At 40.4% G+C, this 21111-nt stretch overlaps 1 protein-coding gene across 1 annotated transcript; it reads left to right on the top strand.

Annotated features, from left to right (window-relative positions):
- The first annotated feature begins 1021 nt into the window (after positions 1 to 1021).
- Positions 1022 to 17007, top strand: adra1aa (adrenoceptor alpha 1Aa). The gene is made up of 3 exons (XM_022204234.2): positions 1022 to 2529; positions 8061 to 9533; positions 15841 to 17007. The coding sequence occupies exons 2-3, from the start codon at positions 8636 to 8638 to the stop codon at positions 16392 to 16394; spliced, it is 1452 nt and encodes a 483-aa protein (XP_022059926.1). The 5' UTR covers positions 1022 to 2529; positions 8061 to 8635; the 3' UTR covers positions 16395 to 17007.
- Positions 17008 to 21111: the final 4104 nt, after the last annotated feature.

Raw genomic sequence — 21111 nt, 5'->3', positions numbered from 1 at the left:
TGTTTGTGTCAGTGCCAGACACACACGCATGCACAATAATGAAACACAATCTCCTTAAATGTTATGACAATTTGACCCAAATTGGTGTGAAAATTGTTTTCCAATTTTAAAGAAACTCTATCTGTGTCATTTGCTTTTATAACACAATCAATTTACCGTAATATTTATGCCCCTCGGTGCCTTCCGCTGATGTGCCTGCACTTTCAGAGAGTTCAGAGGTTTTGCTTTGTGACACTGCAATGTAGATTTGTCCCCGGGATGTAGCAGCAGATTAAACGACTGTCACTGTAAGAGGAAAGTCTCATCATTGATCGAGCGCAGGAGCTGCACTTTGGGCAGGTCAAGTGTTTTCTTCGCAGACCGGCTCAGCATCTTTCACTGTAAGCAGGGTGCATCCCCAGGTAAAGCATCCATAATGTAAAAAAAAACAACCAACGGGCTAAACCGAGGATTTATCCACAGTAGGAAGAAAAGATCCAGCTCCCAAAAATCAATGCACCTTGTTTATCAATGTGTGGCTGTGGGTTTAAATGCGCCTGTTTCTGTTTCATCTCCTCATCACGGCTTAATTGGAAAAAAAAGAACACATGCATGAGCACAGGCACGATAATGTCCTTGCCAAAGCTACAATGTCAGATAGATTACAAGTGACTCTTATGCCTCTGACATCATTGCCTGATCTGTGAAGCATACAGACCAGAGACTCTTATAGGGGCTCGGTGCTACACAAGGGGCCATGTGTGATGTTTCTATGTGCATATGCTCTTCACTCTATTTACACTTTCTATAAATGTTCATTAGCTTTTAGTTCTGTTGATGAATTAATTAGGTAATGGTTTGGATTACAGCTTGTGGTAATTGCAGTGTTAATTGTTTAGGGGGAATCAATACAAGCAAGGAAAGGGGGCAGAAAGTGTGTGAATAAGGGGGTAATAAAAGTGTCACCAAAAGAGACTTAGAAATAAATCACACTGTAGATAAATGTCCTGTTTAGTAATTATTGACTTGTTTTATTGTTGCTGAAATAGTGACAATTAAATTGAGAATCACCAAGAAAAAATAAAACTTTTCAAAAGTGCTGTTAAAAGTTTTTCTAGTTACATTATTTTTGTTTTGCTCCCAGGAGACAAAAACTCAGCCAGAAGAGAAGTGGATATACCCATACCCATAAAAAAGCAAACAAAGCAGAAGTTTGTATTTGTACGTCAAATCACAAATTAATAACAGAGCCATGATTCGCTCACAAACAAAATGTGTTCATTGTACAATGTAAGGGTGAAGCTGATCACTTCATTTTTGTCGTTACATTCTTCAAGCATGTTTTCCGTTTCTTTAGCAGGAGCTGTCGCCTTTGTGGCATTGTTTTCTGTCACAGTCAAGCCACACTGTGGAATTCATAGAAAGATAGATCAACTTTATTGTCTGCCTGTGTAACCCAAAGGAGGAGATTTGGCAGAAGGAGATTACAGCAACACAGATAAAAACACGGGAGGAAAAAACCCCACTAGAACAGAAGATAATCACTACACCGATAGAAAGCACGAGTGTGGAAAGACATATAAAATGGCAAGTACTAGAAACAGGCTGCTTTGATATGTCTTGGTTACAGATTCAGCTGATTTATTGCAAGTATTTTTTAATGCAGGCAAACCTTCTACCTCAAACCTGAAGGCGAGAGCTCAGTTAGACTAAATGTTCTTTAAAATTAATTCTCCAAGCCCATTTCAAGGAGGAATATTTGCTTCTTGTAGTTAATCTGTGGTTTGATTTGATGCCTGAAATCCTGTTTGATGATGACTCAGTATTATGGTGTTCGTTTTTATGACAGTTTTGTCATTTTAGATTGCAGCCCAGAAATGACAGTGTAAATATCTTACACATAAATTATTCAAAATTACAAACAATGCTTCATGTTGCAGCACATAACCAGCTTTCTTCTACGTTTTAAACACTTGCCTCAATGCTAGTGTACCAACACCTGCTGCAAATGCAAAGGTCATTACCGCAGCTGGAAGCACTGATGCATGCATAATCTTGCAACAAACAAACAAACAAACAAACAAACAACAACAAAAAATAGCAAAACTTTTATTCTGCATTTGGCTCTTTTGCAGTTGTGACAGTCGGTATGACGCTTGTTAATAAAACATTTGTCAATGAAGATTTCGGGCGCACGGTGACTGGCTGCGATGACGCACAGGGAGTGATGCTGAGGTGATGTGAGGATGGCTGGGTGGTGGTGGTGGTGGGGAGCAGCACGGGGGCAGGCGGACAAAGGGAGAGCAGTGAGGAGAGTGAGGGAGTGAGTGAGTTAGAACTCATCATCATGTGAAGAGACTTGGAAGCACCTGGAGCTCAGCCGAGGCGTTTCTCTCCGCAGATGGGAGTGAAGTGACTGAGGGCTCTCCACCGTGAGCGCACCACTTGGCTCCTTCCTCGCTGCCTCCCAGAGCGACTCAGCAGCCACAACCGCGTCCAAATGATCCTCAGCCAACACCGTCGGGATGTGAAAATCAAACTCAAAGTTAGGTGAGTGCCGGAAAATATCATTTCGAGCCTTTAACTCAAGCATTTAGAGTTTTTTTCTTTTTTCTTTTTTGGAAAGCTGCAGATGATTTATTATGCGCGTCTCCATTTGTTATCCGTGCTGGTATGCGGTCGATGCATTTCATTGATTTTGGTGTTTGGATGAAGTCCGACCTCATCAACAACTGTGCAGAAGTTGCTAAATATAACAATGGAGTATTCTTTATTTAAATTCAACTTTAAACCATAGGTGCATTTGTAAAGTAGTTGGTGATTTAGTCAGATAGGTTCCATCTAAATTGTGCTTTTAACCTGCAGGAGTTGCAACAGTGATTTTGATTTATGTGAGGCTGCTTTTGTTTTCCCATCTCCCTTCATTTGTTCTAAACTTAAATCTTGAGGATAATGAGTAATCCACTCAGGGGATTTTGTACATAAACGATTTTAATGACAGATATTTTGAGGCTGTGCAAAGATGTCCATGAGGTCTCTGGTGACTCCAAGCCTCTTGTCTCAGTCATTTTATTAAGGTGGATGTCAGTGTCTGTCAGATGTAATCCTGCACAGCCTCATCTTATAGAGCTGGGAATCACTCTGCACACCAGTGAAGGGGTCGAGATTACATCTGAGCCAGAATGGCTGTTTACTCCTGACCAATTAAAATCAGTGAAGACATAGAGAAGCTGCATGTCAGTGAAGCTGTCCTTCACATTATTGTGGATTCCTGTCCGACCCTAGGCAGCAGCTGCACATCAGCCACGTCAGCACAAAGAACACAAAGCCTGCTTATTGCACGGTAACAAGAAAGGACTTCCAACGTTTAAACTAATCAAAGCAATAGCAAATAGCTCTAATGTCCTTGGTTGCAACACATAGCTAACTTCCAGCCTCGTCTATATGGAGCTGCTCACTGATTTGGGGTCACCCTGCAGCACGCCTGCACTTTCACTTGGCAACCCCCACCAAAAATATGCAGAGCTCTATATTAAAAAGATCAGTGTGGGAAGAGAGCCTAACCAGTGGATCTAGAGGATATCCAATCCAAATGAAATCCCATATTCCTCAGACTAATCCTGCAGTTCAGTGAAATCAACAGGTTTTTTGAACAGAAGCCCAAAGTGAACGTGTCAGCTTTAATTTAACTCAAAATCAGTGATTTTATTCCTCATTTAAAGTTCCTGATTAAACCTTTAAAACTTCATAAAGTTATGTCCATGAAAATATCCCTTCCTGCCTTAAAATGGCGTAGATGTAAATCTACATGGTTGCTTCCTCTAAAATGCTATTGGCTGCAGCTCAAGCACACCAGTAGCCCAGCCGCGCTAGACCCATGTTCTGAAGACACAAGGGTCTAGGCACGCTTGACAGGGAGGGAGGTGGGCTAAAAGGTTGTCTATCAAATCACTCTGCAGGTACACAACCAATCAGCGCAACGAATAGGCTGACGTAGTTCCTAGAGCGAATCTTTAAGGGCTGTGGCCAAAGCCGAGTCGAAAGATAACTGTTTATTGTGCGCCTGTTGTTTCTGTCAGAATCTTCGCGCCTCTGTCGTCACTTAGTTACGCCCGCCTTCTGACTCTACACTTCATGGTGATTCGTCCGGCCAGTTTTAGGAGAATCCAGCCTCGAGCCTTATGGAGGGTAACTAGACCCACCCTGGCAGAGAATTAAATTCGTTGCCGTGGCTTGTCTAGCGCGGCTAGGCAAGCACACCAGCTCTCCACAGACTCTGCTCGAACACTGTAAAACTTTATGCTGCACAGTGACAAGCTGTAAAAGAAAAGTAATTCAGTCGCACATGGTTTAATCAAAAAACGATTCTGAGGAAGAATAAGGACACAAAAAATCCCACTGCAGAAATTGACAGGATTGGCTTGTCAGATTTCTTACGTATGAAACCCTGAATTTGTGTTTTTCGGACCGTCATCAGCACACTGCAGCTTCAAGGTGAACATACTCAGCCATGACACTGACTGCATATATTTTTTTGGTGTATAAAAGCATCATATGGACACCCTAACAAGGTTCAAGAAATCATTGAAAGGGTCTTTAAATCCTGTGATCATAAAGCATAAATTAGATGCATTAATCATGTTTGATTTGGCTCAACATGTGATGTGATACGCCCTCTTACTCTTTATTGTAAATGTAATAAAGCCGCAGAGCAGTCACAAATGATACATCTTTGGCTTTTCACTGGCACTGATATGAACATCTGTCATCATAATCCTTTAATATATACTGACCTGAAACTCCGCCGTTGCTGAGAGAGTGCACAGACACGGAGGGCAAATCATGACTGAACTGATGCAAGTGAAGCAGTCCTACAGTAAATCTATCAAGCTTATTTTCTCAATTGCAACAGCAAGGACACTTAATATTTTAAGCTGAGGTAACTTAATCGTTGCAACAATGCAAAATGATGATGGTGTAATGGGCTCTCGCACTGCTCCTGTGGATAAACATGTAACTCTTACTTTCATAATTACCTTATAGGCATTATTACCCGCCTCCTTCTTTTGCTTGAGTGGGTGGGAGAAGCTCTCAGGTGGTGACTGTTGAATGCAGACTTTGCCGCACCGTGCCGGCAGCGCTGGGGCTAACCTGAGACATAAAAATCAGTGAAACATGCTAAACATCTGAACATCTGCAGTGTAGCAGGGGTTTGTGGGGCGCAGAGGAAAAGGTCAGCCAGCGGTTAATAGTGTGGCGAAGAGCAATGGAGGAGAGGAGGGGGAAAAAGGCTTGAGGGGACCGTGCAATGCCTCCACAAGGATAGATAGATAGATAGATAGATAGATAGATAGATAGATAGATAGATAGATAGATAGATAGATAGATAGATAGATAGACAGAGTGCAGTCGGTAGGAAAGAGGGCAACTCGGATGAACTTTTAATTTAGTCTCAAATAAATCAGCTTAACAAAATCCAAACATCGTCAACATGGCCACACGTCTCATCTAATCTACATGTATTTAATCTGCACAGACAAGATTAATTTCACATCTGTCAAAGTACAGGGGGTTCGTGTGGCATTAAGGCATTGTTTGGAAGACGGAACATTCAAGATGAAATTAATTTACTGCACCAAAGCCAGAGAGAGCAATTCAGGCCAAAATCAACACCGCTGGAGGATCTACACACAACTTAGAAGCGTAACTGGGCAACTGGAGTTCTCGTTTTGCTAGTTGTATATAAATACATAACCACATTTCAAAACATTTTAATTGCCCTCATTCTTTGAGAAAGGTTAAGGGAATAGTTTGACATTTGGGAAAATATGCCAATTATCCTTTTCCTGTGAGACAGAGATTGATGTGAAGGTGGATGCTGTACTCACATCAGTATTTAACACTGTAAAACATGATATATTCATTTAGCCAAATCATCTTATCTTTTCTGGTTTATTTAATATAAATATATATTTTGATGATCTGTAGTCAACTGAATCTAAAATGTTCTTTAAATTATTTTCAAACCTTTAAAAATTAAAAACAAGAGTCCCTATGTTTTGAGTCATTTTGACTTAAAATATTAGTTACATGAATGAAGAGCTTTAAGTTCACTCAACTCATTAAACTGAGTTGATAAGAAAGCAAAACTAGCATATAGGATGTTCTGTCTCCCGAGAGACTCTTGTTTTTTGTGTTTAAAGAAGACACACATTGCGGAAACTTGCTGGTGTCTTAAGTTATGATCGTTTCTGTTCATAATAATCAAATTACTTCAATTACTTCAAAAGATAGTACTGACTTCAGTCCTTAGATCGATCATTTATCTCACTGTAACTGGGAGCAGCTTCAGAGATTAGTGAGGCTGCTCCCAGTTACAGTGAGATAAATGATTGATTAAAAAATAGTAATTTTCTTATTCACTCCCGTTAAAAATTACTTCAACAGCTGAGGCTGCAAGTTCATGTCAAATAAAGAACAAACTCTTTACATTTGGAAAATGTAAATTAAAGTAAGTCTGTAAACACCATCTTTGTAAGTAGTTGATTGAACTTAATATCTTGAGTTTATTGAAGGTAACTTCTCATATTAAGGTCATTTAACTCAGCGAGTTTTACATTTTCATAACTCACAGAATGATTTTGAACTCATTCATCAACTGAAGTGTATCACATTTTTAAAACAGCAGATGAGCTTCTAAGCTGAACAAACTTTACACTTTTCTTTCCACTGTATGGAGCTAATGCTAGCATGCTGCTAGCTGTTAGCAGGATTTAGCAGATCAGAGGGAAAAAAAACTATCTTCAATCGCCCCAAAATCTTCCTAGCAGCTCCTGAAAAGCTTACTAGTAAACTCATAATATTTATTTATTTTATTTAATCTGAAACAAAAGTGTTCATTAAATATGAAAAAAAAAGAACTAGTGAACAATTAGCTTAGCTTTGCATTAGAACTGAAGCAGAGGGAACAGCTGGCCCAAAATAAGCTTTTGGAACGTCCCTCTACCAGAACTTTATTGAGTTTTCATTAAATATAAACAAAACAGTTTTTTCCACTGTTTTGCACTCATTATGCTAACCTTAGCTACAATCTCTTGCCTGCTCCCACTTGATATTTAGCTTTAGGCTATTATGAAAGTGATCAATCTTCATGTTCACCTGAAAAGGACAAAGGATATATATTTCCAGCATGTCAAACGACCAGTTATTTTAACAGCACAGTTCTTCATAGCAACACGGTACCATTTAAAGATATTTGAGTAACATGCCATGTCACATCGTATCAGAACTCATTTTGTGCATTTAGTGTGTTGTTGCAATCATGTAGCCATGACAAATAACACCATCACCCTGACCGTAATCATAGCCTAAACTGTTTCAGCATAGAATAACAAAACACCTAAAAATGTAAATATTGCATGCAAATTGTACATGAAGAAGCATGCTATTCATACGCAATCCAGTGATATCACATTATTTAGACCATTCTGAAACTGTAACTATCCTTGACTATAAATACATCAATCTGTCGATTGTAACTGTATGTATTGCTTTTATGTCCACTTGTTTTGGGGTTACGGTGTATTATAGATTTATTTAAAGGAAGGATTGAGACTGAGGTCAGGTTTATCTTGATGTGCCGTAGGTCAATTCAAGATCATATTAACTCAATGCAACAGAATACCCAATAAGTCTCATGATGGAGGCTGTTGCATTGTTGACACTGCAGCTGTTCTGGGTTGGCTCAATGCTATCCATAAGTTTATTTGTGTGATATTCCCTTGACCACTCAGTGAAACAGGCCACTGGTTAGTCCCAGTGCAAGTGTCTTTATTCCCTCATCCTCAAATTGTGTTTACTCGATAAGCAAGATAAGAGACTGTGGTCAGATTGATTTGACAGCAACCACAGCTCAGACATGATCTCTCACCCACGGTCTTGATAGAGCAGAGCAGTGGTATAGAAAAGGAAAAAAGAATGGAAAAAAACAATGGGCTAAATTACAATGAATGCTTTTGTGATTTACTGTATGCAATGGATGTCAGCGCTCTCAAATCCAATTCTTCTTTCTCTCTTTTCAGAGGCACTGGATGTTGTCACTGCCTGCTGTTACTGCAGCTGAATATCCACCTCTGTTCAACAGGATCGCCTGGATGTTGACTACTGCTCACGTACCAAATCGTCCAGACAAGGCTTGAATTTTGAACTCAAGCTGCACATTAGGATTCAGAGAACATGCAAAGTCTTCCTTGATTGTGCCCGCCCATCTGTCTAACCTCTCTCTAATGCATTTCAAACACTATTCTGTACCAACTGCATAATAACAGTGATAATATCTGTAGCATTTTCAAGATGGATTACCTGATTTCAGCACAGCAGATTTCATCTGCATACATTATATTTCTCTCTCAGTGTTTCTGCATGCATCTTGTCGTTTTATTTTCCTTGATGCATTGTCAGTGTAGTGGCTCATTTGCTCGAGGCGTCATCATTCAAATTATGTTTTGACAAGACAGACTTAATGTGATCATTACTCTAATGGCTTTTATGAGAATGCCCTGATGCCCCTTTTCTGCAGTAAGCTTAAATAGGTCTGTGTTTCAGTATCCCTTTGCTGCTCAGGACAGTGTTAGATATCATTGTAGTATTGGAACTGATGGTTCCTGTGCTGGACAACATGACCCCACCTCCTCTGACACAGAACTGTTCCAACTGCAGCCAAGCGTTAGTCCCAGAGCTCAATGTGGTCAAAGCTGTGGTTCTGGGCCTGGTGCTTGGTATCTTCATCGTGTTTGGAATTGTGGGAAACATCCTGGTAATCCTCTCAGTTGTTTGTCATCGGCACCTGCGGACAGTCACGCATTACTTTATAGTGAATCTGGCAGTGGCAGATTTGATGATTAGCTCCACTGTACTACCCTTCTCTGCCATTTTTGAGATCCTGGATCGTTGGGTGTTTGGACGGGTCTTTTGTAATGTTTGGGCAGCTGTGGACGTGCTCTGCTGCACGGCCTCCATCATGAGCCTCTGTGTGATATCTGTGGACCGCTACATTGGAGTCAGCTATCCTCTGCGTTACCCAGCTATAATGACAAAACGCAGAGCCCTGTTGGCAGTGATGCTGCTGTGGGTGCTGTCTATCATCATATCTATCGGACCTTTGTTTGGATGGAAAGAACCGGCACCAGAGGACGAGTCCATCTGCAAGATCACAGAGGAGCCAGGCTATGCCATCTTCTCTGCAGTAGGCTCTTTCTATCTCCCTCTGGCCATCATACTGGTCATGTACTGTCGGGTATATGTGGTAGCTCACAGAGAGAGTCGAGGCCTGAAAGAGGGCCACAAGACGGAGAAGTCAGACTCAGAGCAGGTGATACTCAGGATGCACCGAGGCAACACGACTGTATCAGAGGATGAAGCCCTTCGCACCCGAACACATTTCGCCCTGCGACTGCTCAAGTTCTCCCGAGAGAAGAAGGCGGCCAAGACCTTGGGCATCGTTGTTGGCTGCTTTGTGTTGTGCTGGCTGCCCTTTTTCCTGGTGCTACCTATTGGTGAGTACTGTTTATCTTGCTCTTGAGTCCTAATTTTGCGAGGCAGAAACGTATTTGTTTGGCAAAACAAGAATTGTGAAAGAAATCATGTCATATCATCATCTCAATGTCATTTGAATAATAAAGATACTTCCAGGTATTAAGAAAACTCCTGAAAACTCACCCCTCTATATCAAAGTTACATATTTAGAGTTTTTTCTGTGAAAAACTTCCCCTCCTACCTTAAAAATTAACTCTGCACCATTGTTTTCTTTGGAACGTGCAGGTCACAGACTGTATATAAAAGATGGACATGGCCTTTGAAAAGTGAAACCTATGCAGAAGCATGTTAAACCTACTTTCTTTCCAACAGTCAACAGGGGGAACTCCTCTGGTTGCTAAAAGGGGTTTGACTGTATAGAAATCTAAGAGAAAACAACCAGACTTCTTCCTCACCTTGCAATCGTATTAAACATTTTTCTTATGAGTTGTTGGTCTAAACTGCTACTTTCATGACTGTTTGAATACAGCATGATGGACAATTTGTTTATTATAGTCAAAGCTAGAGTCAGAAAGACAACAAAGCTGGATATCTTTTAGGGTGTGGCTATCTAGTGATGGACAGATTGATAACACATTACCATGTGTAGTGTCCTTGAGGTTTTCAGTTAGATCCACCTTTCACTCATAATGTCTGGTGTCAGATGGTCAAGATGGTGATAACCAAATGCCAAACTCAAGGCTTCAGAATGGTAGTCCATATACTAAATGGTGATGTCAAGGTCGCTCCATTTATCTTTATATACAGTCTGTGGTGAAAATCTATACAGTCTCCTTGCACAGCCCAATTTGAATGTCTAGCTCACTTACAACTTTGAACAAACATTGTAAAACTACTCTGTGGTACATAATGGCAGATTGTGATATTGGAGTAATTCAGCCTTACATGTCTGAACCGGAACACAATTCTAAAGCGAAGAATAATATGGAACGTCCCACTTTGCAATCTGACATGATTGATTCCTGAGCTAGTTATGTTGGAGTCTCTGGGTATCTAAAGCTCAGCAATGGAGTTGACTGCTTATTTTGTTCATAATGTCTCTTTCTGCATACAAAAACACCACATCGACCTGTTAACAAGGCGAAAAACTGTTTAATCCTTCCAAAACCAAAGAGTAAAGGCAAGCTGTTGATTCATTGGGGTTCTGTGTTGGACTATGTCTTGCCACTGTAACCTTCCAGGGCCCTTAGCTTCAGATTTTGCTACCTTTGGACAGGTCCAGCTGACCTGTTTTCAGTTGGTTTAGTCAGTTAAGTTGAGCTAACAGTGTGCTGGCTCTGACTTTCTATTGAAAAACATATATCACAACGGTCTTTTTCTCGAGCTCTATGTAGCAAAGCAAATTAGAATATTTCCCAGAAGCGCAGGCAGTCGATGACGTGCTTTTTACCATCTTTATTCAATAAGATTATACAAATTAAAAACATTTGATCACCTATATTTACATATGAGACAGACCGCTTTTAGAGCACTATTTAACTTCTGCATTACTTAGTTTTACAGTAGCATTCATCGATTTATTTCTCTACCAGGCTTTTGAAGTGCTGCCAAATTAAAAACTTAGATCATGTTAATTGAATTGCTCCTTTGTGGAATCACACACTGAATATACTAGCATTTGGACGAGCCTTGTGGCCTCTTGAGCAGCGTAGTAAATGCTTTGACTCGGCCAGTAGACGCTCTATAAATAGGCTATATAAATCTTTCAGATGGCAGACATCCTCCAGTGCTCCCTTGTCTGTAAACAAAAGCACTGAATTTTGGACCAACATATATTTCAAACCTCTGAATGAGATGTCAAGTCATCTCTCTGCTCCTGCTTCATCTCTCACTTGTGACTCACTTCATCACAATGCTAGTCCTTTCACGACAGATAAAGCTATCACACTGGTGTCAGACCTTATGTGATGCTACCTTCAAGAGCAGCCGGCTTCAAGACGACAAACCTAATGGGAAGTAATCACAGTTCGCTGCCCTGTGTGCACTATATATGTGCTGCCGTCAATATGGAGGGAATGTGAGGCTGAAATCTGAACCGAGTAGATATGAGATATCACAAAACCCTCACAAATCAACAGGGTTTGTATGTATTCCATGCTCTCATGCTTGTAAATATAGCTTCTACCATTTGACTGAGTACTTTCCTGACTGGGAAATGAGGAAAAGCCTCAGCTTACCAGTGCTCCCTTGCTAATACTGGTGTTGCTGTGTAGACCGCTACTACAGTCTGTGTACAATAATAGCTTCAGCAGTGAATCACGTAACAGAGGTCTAGGTTTGACACGTAGAGATGGATAACTCATGACTGTCTAATTTTGTTTTTTGGAGTAAACACTACTCTGTCATTGGAGAAAAATAAACTGAAGGACATTGATCATGTCAATAATCTAAAAACAAGGTGAATTATCAGGCTCTAGGGTATTTATGGCTTGTCCTCCTCTGTCTTTGACATTTCACAAGTCCTTCACAGGGGCTATAAGGAAGTGTAAATGCTTTACACTTATGTCATAGAGAACCTCTATGGCATAAGATGTCAAGACATTGACCCTGAACTGGGGCTCATTGTTGTATTCGTCTCGTACCAGCACTCTTCCATCAATATCTAGAGTTTCAAACAGGCTGTGGTTTGGTATGTAACAGTGATGTCATGGCAGAAGATGCTGATTGTCTTAGTTGGTGTCCAGGTTCTCTTTAAAGTCGCACAGATAAACATTTTAAATTGGGTCAGATATGTGTAATCGTAAAGATGTTGCTCGTAGTGACAATAGGCTGTATGGATGCAGTCTAAATATATGTGTCTTCGATCTGCATTATTTCTAAAGGCCTGTGGGGGGGCAACTCGTCTGGTTTGCAAAAAGAAGTCTGATTGACTGATGACTCTACTTCCCACTTGATTTGTTACCTCAGTAAAGATTTTTCTTATGAGTTTATGGTGTCAAATAGTTGCCCGAAGTTCCTTTAATAAAGCATGATGTTCATTTTGTAAATTATGCTCCCATTTGGACTAGAATGGACGATAAAGTAGGATATGCTTGAAGGCATGGCTTCCTTGTGCTGACAGGTGATATTCATCTGTCTTGGCATTTCTTGGCAGTCGGTCCAGTTAGTTTTTAATTCAGCTTTGGTTCACTTTTTTTTTAGCACCACAGTCTTTGGAATGACATGTTTTAAAAGGAGCATTTTTGCAGATAATGATCTTTTAATATACATCCAAAAGAGTAAATGTTTTACTTACATTCATCAACTGGACTCAAGCAGAACCCTAAATCAAAAAAATTCACAATTACAACATCATTGTGATATTTGTAGCAAACTTCAAAAGAAACAATAATCAGTGGAATTAATCTTTTTTGTGTTTTGACAAGTGAATATGAAGTTCAGTGAGATGGACAGACAGTCTGTAACCACAACTGCACTGCATCATGTCCCTATGTTAGTTTCAAACAATACTTCTTGGTGCTGAACTATTTATAATATTATTATAAGTGCATTATTAGCGTGATATTAATATTTCAATTTTAGATATCATCACTAATACCGGTGTATCAGAACATACCATTACTTCAAATGCAAATGTGACTCCATGTCTTCAGAATCAGTGGATTAATGTTATCAAATATTGCCACTTTAAAATGAATTAAAGGCTGCTAGGTTTGTATATATTTTAATAATCTATGACACTGGAAGTTGTATTTTATGTTGGTAGCACTAGAATTGGTTCAATGATGTAAATTGTGAAATGGAGGCCTTTCATCTCTGTTCTTTCTTTTTGTCTCTCCCAGAGTTGACATTTTGTTATTGTTTGTCAAAAACCTTGTAACTCAGCAACTATGAAAAGCAGCCTTTGTCACAAACCGACCACATGTTATGCAACAGTTTTTGAAGGGGTTCACAGAATTTTCTCAGGCTAAAATATGCTGTGGTTTAATTGAAGGTAACATTGCGAAAATTGGAACTACACACCCACTGATCCTCGGTTTATTTGAGACAACAAAACATTTATCTAACAGCTGCAATACTCTTCTATTTTTGCTCAAGAAATGAATCTATCAGGGGTACTGGCAATAATAGAATTGTTCTTTTGGCACAGCTGGGGATAAAACGTATGAGCTGTACAGCCAGGCACAAAATCATTTTCCCTCAAACTCTTTCCACTTTTTTTTTATCCTTCTCTGTATCACAGTCTCATTTTTCCAGAGCCCACATTTAACCATCTGCAACAGTGTCCCCAATAAAGCATTTCACAAGACAGCATCTCCCTGTCTACAACTGAAAATGGATGGTAGCTCGATTGATATATTGCATCGCCGCAAGAAGTCAGCCATTTAATTATTTTAATGTTTCACTGGCAGCCGCTGAATATGTGAGGAGTCACTTGCGGTGAACTGGCTTGCATGTAATATTCCCGTTAAGGCATTGTGTTTGCTTCTTCATTAAAAATCCCACCCATAGTCTCTCCCATGAATGGTTTCGCTAATCAAAAGCAGCACCATTTATGAGAGCAATTTTAATAAAATCCTTAACCTTGATAGTAAGTAGGGAACTTAATACGCTGTGGAAACTAGATAAAACATTAGATAAAGTGTCATAAGTAGATATAATAAGTGCAGTGACATGATATAAAAACTGATGGAGCAGACACTAGAACAAGTAATCAGCTCTCTAAAATTTTTATCCTGTAGCCATGCTATCAGCATGGCTCGAGGCAATGTGGGTCAGTTTACCACTTCAGTCAATAACTGGTGGATGGGCTGTCAGAAATTGTACCCAGAGGATGTATCCGGATGATTTTGCGGATGAACAGACTTTTTTCCTCCAGTGTGCCCAACAAGCCGTTCTCTCATTCTTATTAGTGAAATAGCTTCATGTCTGTTTGATGGACTGGCAAAAACATTTATCCAGACTATCATACTTCCCAAAGGATGAATCCCAGTGGTTCTCTGACTTTTATTTAGTGCCGTCTTAAGTGAAATATCTTGACAACTATTGGATGGGCTGTTATGAAATTTGCTGCATATATTCAGTCACCCTTGAGGAAATGTCACAGACGTGTACATAAAGATGGACACACCCTCCCCTACAGCTGCCATGAATAGAAAAAACAGCTATAGAATCCAAAGCATGTTTGTACCAGGCTGTAAATATGTCTATTTCTTCTGTAAAGTTGGTCATTTTACCATGGGGCTTCTTGGGATTGAGTCACTTTTCGAGTCAGCTTCACCATCATTGTCCACCCAAATCTACAACGGTCTGCACAGACTCCTCTGTGGCCTCTGCAAGTGCACCAATTCCACATGCACACACAGGAAAATAAGTAGTGCTCCGAATAAATGTCTGTGTGAAGAGGTTAGCAGTCATCAAAGCCTTTTAAAATAATCAATAAAAGAGTTGTATCCGAAGTAGTTGCTTTGATTTGTACATGCTTTCAATTAGCAAGCAAGTAGTAAGTCATACATTCTGCAGAAATCCCGTGTCAGCTTACTGTGCTCAGAACACCTCAGGAATCATCACACTGAAGCAGTGTTATAGTGCAATCTGCAGCTAGCTGCCATCCTGTCAAACATGTAAGGTCACAGCCAGCCTTGCAGAAACACCCAAGGGAGCACAATGTCTTTTTCTATGTTCAATATGATGGGCAGTGTGACGGGTATCTAGTGTAGCATGAATAGAGCTGCATGCACGGTCGGCTGTATACGGTCCACTTTCAAAGGAGGCATTGATTTTCATCAGATTTTTGTGGCAAACCAGCAGTGAATTTTTGGCTAATTTTGTGGAAAGTTAAGTTCAACCCATTTCCTTTACCCACTGCATTGTTCACAAAGTCACAGTGGGGTTGGAGCCTATACGTTTGCTACAAACAGTAAACATTCCAGCAAAGCTGCCAGAAGTTTTCTACAAAGTTAATCAGAAGTCCACTGCAAACCTGCCACAAAAAATGAAAATATGACCTTGCTGCTAATTTGCAGCAACATTGCCAAAGGTTAACTGCAACTGTCTGCCTGAAGTCATCATTGCCACCAATCTATGGCGAGCATAAAGTGATAGAAAGTGACAAGTTTGCCACTAATGGCAAACTTGTTACCAAAGGCTACTTGAATTGTAGTACCAACACACTGTGGTGGCACGCCACCAGTTAGCATGTTTACCATTAGTCATTGTTGTCATTGTTGCCAGAATGTTGAACACATGGCTGTAGATGCCTTCAGAAACTGTACATATACTGTTTGCTCTTTCTTCTGCTGATATTTGTGTCTAATGTCACTACAGGTTCCATTTTCCCTGCGTACAGACCTTCAGACACCGTGTTCAAGATCTCCTTCTGGCTCGGTTATTTCAACAGCTGCATCAACCCCATCATCTACCCATGCTCCAACCAGGAGTTCAAGAAAGCTTTCCAGAGTTTACTTGGAGTTCACTGTTTGAGAATGACTCCCAGACCACACCATCATCATCTGGGTGCAGGTCAGAGTCAACCGCAGGGTCACAGCCACGGCCTCACTCTGAGCCTGGACAGCAGGGGGGCCCCCAGCCGACTCAGCCCCTCCTCATCTATGGCCCTGTCTAGAACTCCTTCCTCCAGGGACAGCAGGGAATGGAGGGTCTTCTCTGAAGGTCGCACTAGCGGATCTGGACCAGTCGAAACAAGCAGAACTAAAGTGGCCAAATTCTGCAACAAAAGCTTCCACCGGACCTGCTGCTGCATCCTCAGCGCTGGGACTCCCCCACAGGAGTCCAGCTGTGACCAGCCCCCTCCTAGTGGAAACCTTCCCACAATTAAAATCCACCAACTGTCCCTGTCGGAAAAAGGAGAGCCTGTATAACCACAGTAATCCTTCATGCATTTGTTATGACTCCCCTTCCAAGGCCACATGAGAATATATTTCCTTTTGCTCTGTAAACAACACAAAGAATGAGTGGTGATGAAACTGTGTCTGCTTTGAAATTTAAATTTTAAATATCTCAGCTTTGATATCTTTACTTTTCTTGGATATAAGATTGTCAAAATCATAAACACTGTATTTTACCCTTTAAGATGCTTTCTAAACACTGCAGAGTGCAGCTTTGAGGAGATAGAAAAGGGGCAAGGCTCAGATTTGGTAAAAGTGCAGAGATAGGATCGGGAAGCAATTCCCTAAAGTGGACCAAGGTTTCTAAATGTTTACATATTTTATATCACAGAAGAGCAGCTTAAATGTGCTTTACGAGTATGAATATAAAGGTTTTACAGATTGCATGATATCAACAGTCATTTGAAAAATGCCGGTGCTCCTGTTGTTTCTAAAGTTTGCCTACTGCTGTTCCTGTAGTGAAACTGTTGCTTGTGTACTGCTCTGTACACAGTAAAAAAAAAAAAAAACCAAGGGACCTCGCGTATTTCTGTGTCACATACAATAAATTTGTATGACATATTCCTAACAAGGGATTCATTTTGGACCTTTGTTGTTGTTTCTTTGCTTTGTTCCTTTTATTGGGCTGATTTACTAAATATATAGCCCCCTCAAAACTTCTAGTTCATCACATTCCCACAATTGCGTGTACCTCTGAGCGGTGCCAGATGGATGTCTTAATATACTTCTGTGGAATTTTAACTGACCTTGTGGCTGCTGGCCCCAATCCTGACCTGCCCCCAAGCTTCTTAAAAAATCCACCAGATTTAGAGATGTCACGATAAGTCATACACAGTCTGAGACATTCTTCTCTCAGGCCGTAATCTTTGTGTTTTTTGTCTTTTTTCGTTACCATCCACAGAGGAAGCGCACAGTCTCTAACTCTGCTTTTGTAAGTTCTTCAGTGTGAGTGCTGCTTAGTGTATCACGAAGGGGAAGTTTTTAGTGCGAGTTCAAGATCGCAAAGTGTCTCTGTTTACGCGGAGGCATCAAAGGGCAAGAGGACAACTTCTGCCAACGCTATCGATTTATTTTCTCCCGGCTACTCCCTCTGTGCCAGCCAGATGCACTTCTTATGTCAGTGTGAGGAGGAGGCGATGCAGTCGGCATCGTTAAAGCCAATCTCCCCCTCTCTGTGTCAAGTTCAGTCACGGAAGTGGAGTCGACAGCTTTCCCGCAAGGGAGGGACCGGGCAGTGCAGTGAGGGTGCAGGCCCGTGTCCGCGTTGTCATTGGCTGGTGCGCCTGTGAAACTGTAAATCAAACCATATCTACGCAGATGCCATTCGGAAAAGAGGCACCAGCTCCTGTAATAAACTACAGATGGTTCCGATGACCTAATTCACTCCTCCCTCTATTATCTTCCTTTGTATAGAGTGGTGGCCGGCAAATACCTGTGCCCACTGCTATATAAAGATATATCATCTTCCAAATGCAATAGCTGTAATGAATACCATAATTAGATCTCCAGAGCCTCTCCAGAGCCAGATATAGAGTAAGGAGGGAGAGAAACAGCATCACTCCTGGTTTTATCCAGCAGCCAAATTATATGTATTTATGGTGAAATTTATCAATGTCTTATATCTATATTTTCTCAGCACATGTATTCTGGTAGATACAGACTGGATGGGTCCACAATCACTGATTCTAAGAGGAATACATGTTTTTAGTATGGATGGTTTGGTCATGACAGATCATTGCTGGGAGGGATTGTGTTCCTATAATAGCACTCTGTGTTTCACTACATTGAACGCATAGCAAGTGCTGCTGGTGACTCATGCTTTGACTCCCCCCCCCCCCCCCCCCCCCCCAAGAGGGCTTAGCTTTGTAAACTCTTCCTGAAGCTTTTTTTTTTTTTTTCCTTTTCTAAAGCTCTCATCAGCGGGTTGAAGATGTTGACATTACAGGATTCCCCTCTCCGGTTTAATCAGTGCGCTCATCATGCTAAGTCCTAATTGGACAACTGTCAAACAGCCAGGGGGCTCCTCTCCAACTAATCACAGAACTTTTGTTGATGTGTGCACTCAGTGTGACGTAGAAGCTGTCTTGTTCAGTTCGTTTTACTGGAGGCATCCCTGTGGGCGAAGCCTTTGAGGCGCTGGAACATTAAGATGCTGCTGTGAAGCCACGACTCTGTGCCTCCACCTAGTGACTCACTGCCTCCATGCACTGACTGCTGGGATTTTATTTGACTTAAGAGAACACGAATTTGAATTAGACAGCGTCATTAATCTACTAATCTTTTTGTACTTTTTATATATCTGCAAATCCCTAAAAAGTTTTCTTGACAAGATTTTCTAATTAGGATTTAATTATAAAAAGACACTGGAGACAATCAGTAACCTTCTAATTAATTGATTCCAATTAAAAGCTTATGTGACTAAGAGAATCTTCAAATCAGGCGTGAAAGAATAAAAGTGAAAACAACATTATTATAATGTAAAATACCCACATAGAAAAACAACTTTTGAGAGAAATGTTAATAAAAGTAGTCACGATGCAGAAAGAATAGCCCCATGAGCACAGTATTATTAAAGAACCCCTTCATGAAGTCTTGAAATCCATTGCTGAAGTATATATGTATTACTTTATTTTCTAAAGATGAACTTATGGACACAATGTGTAAATAAAAAAAGTCTATTCTTAGCGTATACATAGAAGTTTAAAGTCAACATCAAATTCTTTATATTGAATCATGATCAGATGCATGTGTCTTAAATGGATTTTTCACAGTTAACATTTCAGAATAATATGTAAATAGCTCCAAAGCGTCAGTCTCAACACACACATCATTCTACTTGCATTTAACTCAAGTAACACGAGGCAACATACATTTTATAGTGGCTTTAACCACATAACTATAGAGGTTTTTCAGCCTCTTTATTCAAATTACAATGAATTTCACAATATGCAATTCAGTATACAAGGTGGAAATGCAGTCCTCAATAATGTTTGAATTATTCTGATGAAAATTGTGAATTAACGCTCCCTCGGTAGTATTTTATGCTCATGAAGCCTCTGTATTCAAATGGGACTGCATTTTGCAACTGGCAATTCAATGTGCAATTTGGTCAAGCAATTTGAAAATGCATTCATACATAACAAGCAGTGTCCCTCCATTTCAGCTGCATGTTGTGCACCTGAAGTGTGTTCAGTTTCTCTCAGAGTGATCTTTGTTTAGATTTAATAGAAAGCTGGAGCAGTCTGAAATTGTGTCAGTATACAGTGAAGTGTGTGTGAAGGAGTTAAATACCGCAGTATTTGACTTTTTATGCTGGTACATTTGTGTGTAAATGACATTTTACTTCCTGCTCAAAAGTACTTTACATATTCTCATTTCCTCATCTGTAACAACCCACCACCTTTCAATCAGATCACCAAATGTTTTGTTTGTAAAATCTGAATCCCCAAGTATAGACACTTTATCTTGCTGTGAAATACAGAAGAGAAGAGAAAAGAGAAAACATGCAAACAAATTTAACGTAAAACACCCTTTAAGTACTTGTGCAAATGTCGCCATTGTTTTCGCTCATTGCACAGCAAGTCAGTTGAACATGCAAACACATAACATTATCTTCAGGGCAACAACAATGCAGCCAGACAATTCATAAGATGGTGGACAGGATGACACCATTACTCACAGTGGCGTGGCACGGAAACTGATATCTTTTATTTTGCTTTGTGTGTGGCAAAACTTTTATCATTTGCTTATGCAGACATGACTGCCATGTAGAAGTTTGCCATGAGGATTCATGTATAAAAAGCTTTTTATAATACTCTTAATTACAGTTGAAATGACATTACTATTGGTTGTGTGCGGTGGCCAGAGGGATGGTCAGAACTCAGGCCGAGGCCACCCACTGGCAGGGACTCAGTTTATGAAACTTCCAAAACAAGATTCCTAAAAACAAACACTTGCATAAGCTTAACTGAATCTCAATTAGTTTTCCAGTTACAAACTGTTTGGCAACCAGGCGTGAACTAACCGTGACGTCACCCGTTGGTTTCAACGCCGAGAAACTGAAGCCCGGATTTTGCTACTTCCTGGTCGCCATTTTGGATTTTTTGGAGCCAGTGACGTAAAAAGCATCATCAAACAGGCTGGACCGGAGAGCAACTCGGGGCAGGACCAGTCAATGGGACTGTCAATCAAGTATAGCCACGCCCCCTGGCTCCGCCAAATGTAACGATTTATTTAAAATTCAGTATTGATTTATTTTAAGATCGGCCACCTGATCTCTCATTTTGACCATGAAAACTAACGGGAAAAAAATTCTGAGTTGTAGAAAATCAGTCTGTCAAATTTTATTTTTTCCAAAAATGAATTGGGGTCTATGGAGCAAAAGCTTTTTGGAGCCAACCCTAGTGGACGGCATATTGCAAGTTTTTGACACTTCCGGGTGGGCTTCATTTTTGGAGCCAGATGCTACGTCCATCTTTATACACAGTCTATGTAGGCAACAGCATACAAAATTCCTGAAAATGAACTCAACCACACCCTTCCCTCATCCATTCGCCCTCCTACCTCCCCCTTACCTATCCCTCTGCACATCCACTCATCCTCAGGCACAATCTTGATTTTGTAGTCAGTTAAGTCAAACCATTATCTAAGATCTTCTACCCAAAGTCTTCTTTTCCAAAATCCTGAACGT

This window comes from Acanthochromis polyacanthus, chromosome 7 (assembly GCF_021347895.1).
Source record: "Acanthochromis polyacanthus isolate Apoly-LR-REF ecotype Palm Island chromosome 7, KAUST_Apoly_ChrSc, whole genome shotgun sequence".
Taxonomy (NCBI): domain Eukaryota; kingdom Metazoa; phylum Chordata; class Actinopteri; family Pomacentridae; genus Acanthochromis; species Acanthochromis polyacanthus.
Note: the sequence above shows the minus strand (reverse complement) of the source record. Positions and strands in the feature narration are given on the sequence as shown.

Bases quoted from the DNA above. Each gene is read 5' to 3' on its own strand.
- adra1aa (XM_022204234.2), top strand. From the start codon at position 8,636: ATGGTTCCTGTGCTGGACAACATGACCCCACCTCCTCTGACACAGAAC. The intron at 9,534-15,840 runs GTGAGTACTGTT...ATGTCACTACAG, and splicing joins TTTCCTGGTGCTACCTATTG to GTTCCATTTTCCCTGCGTAC.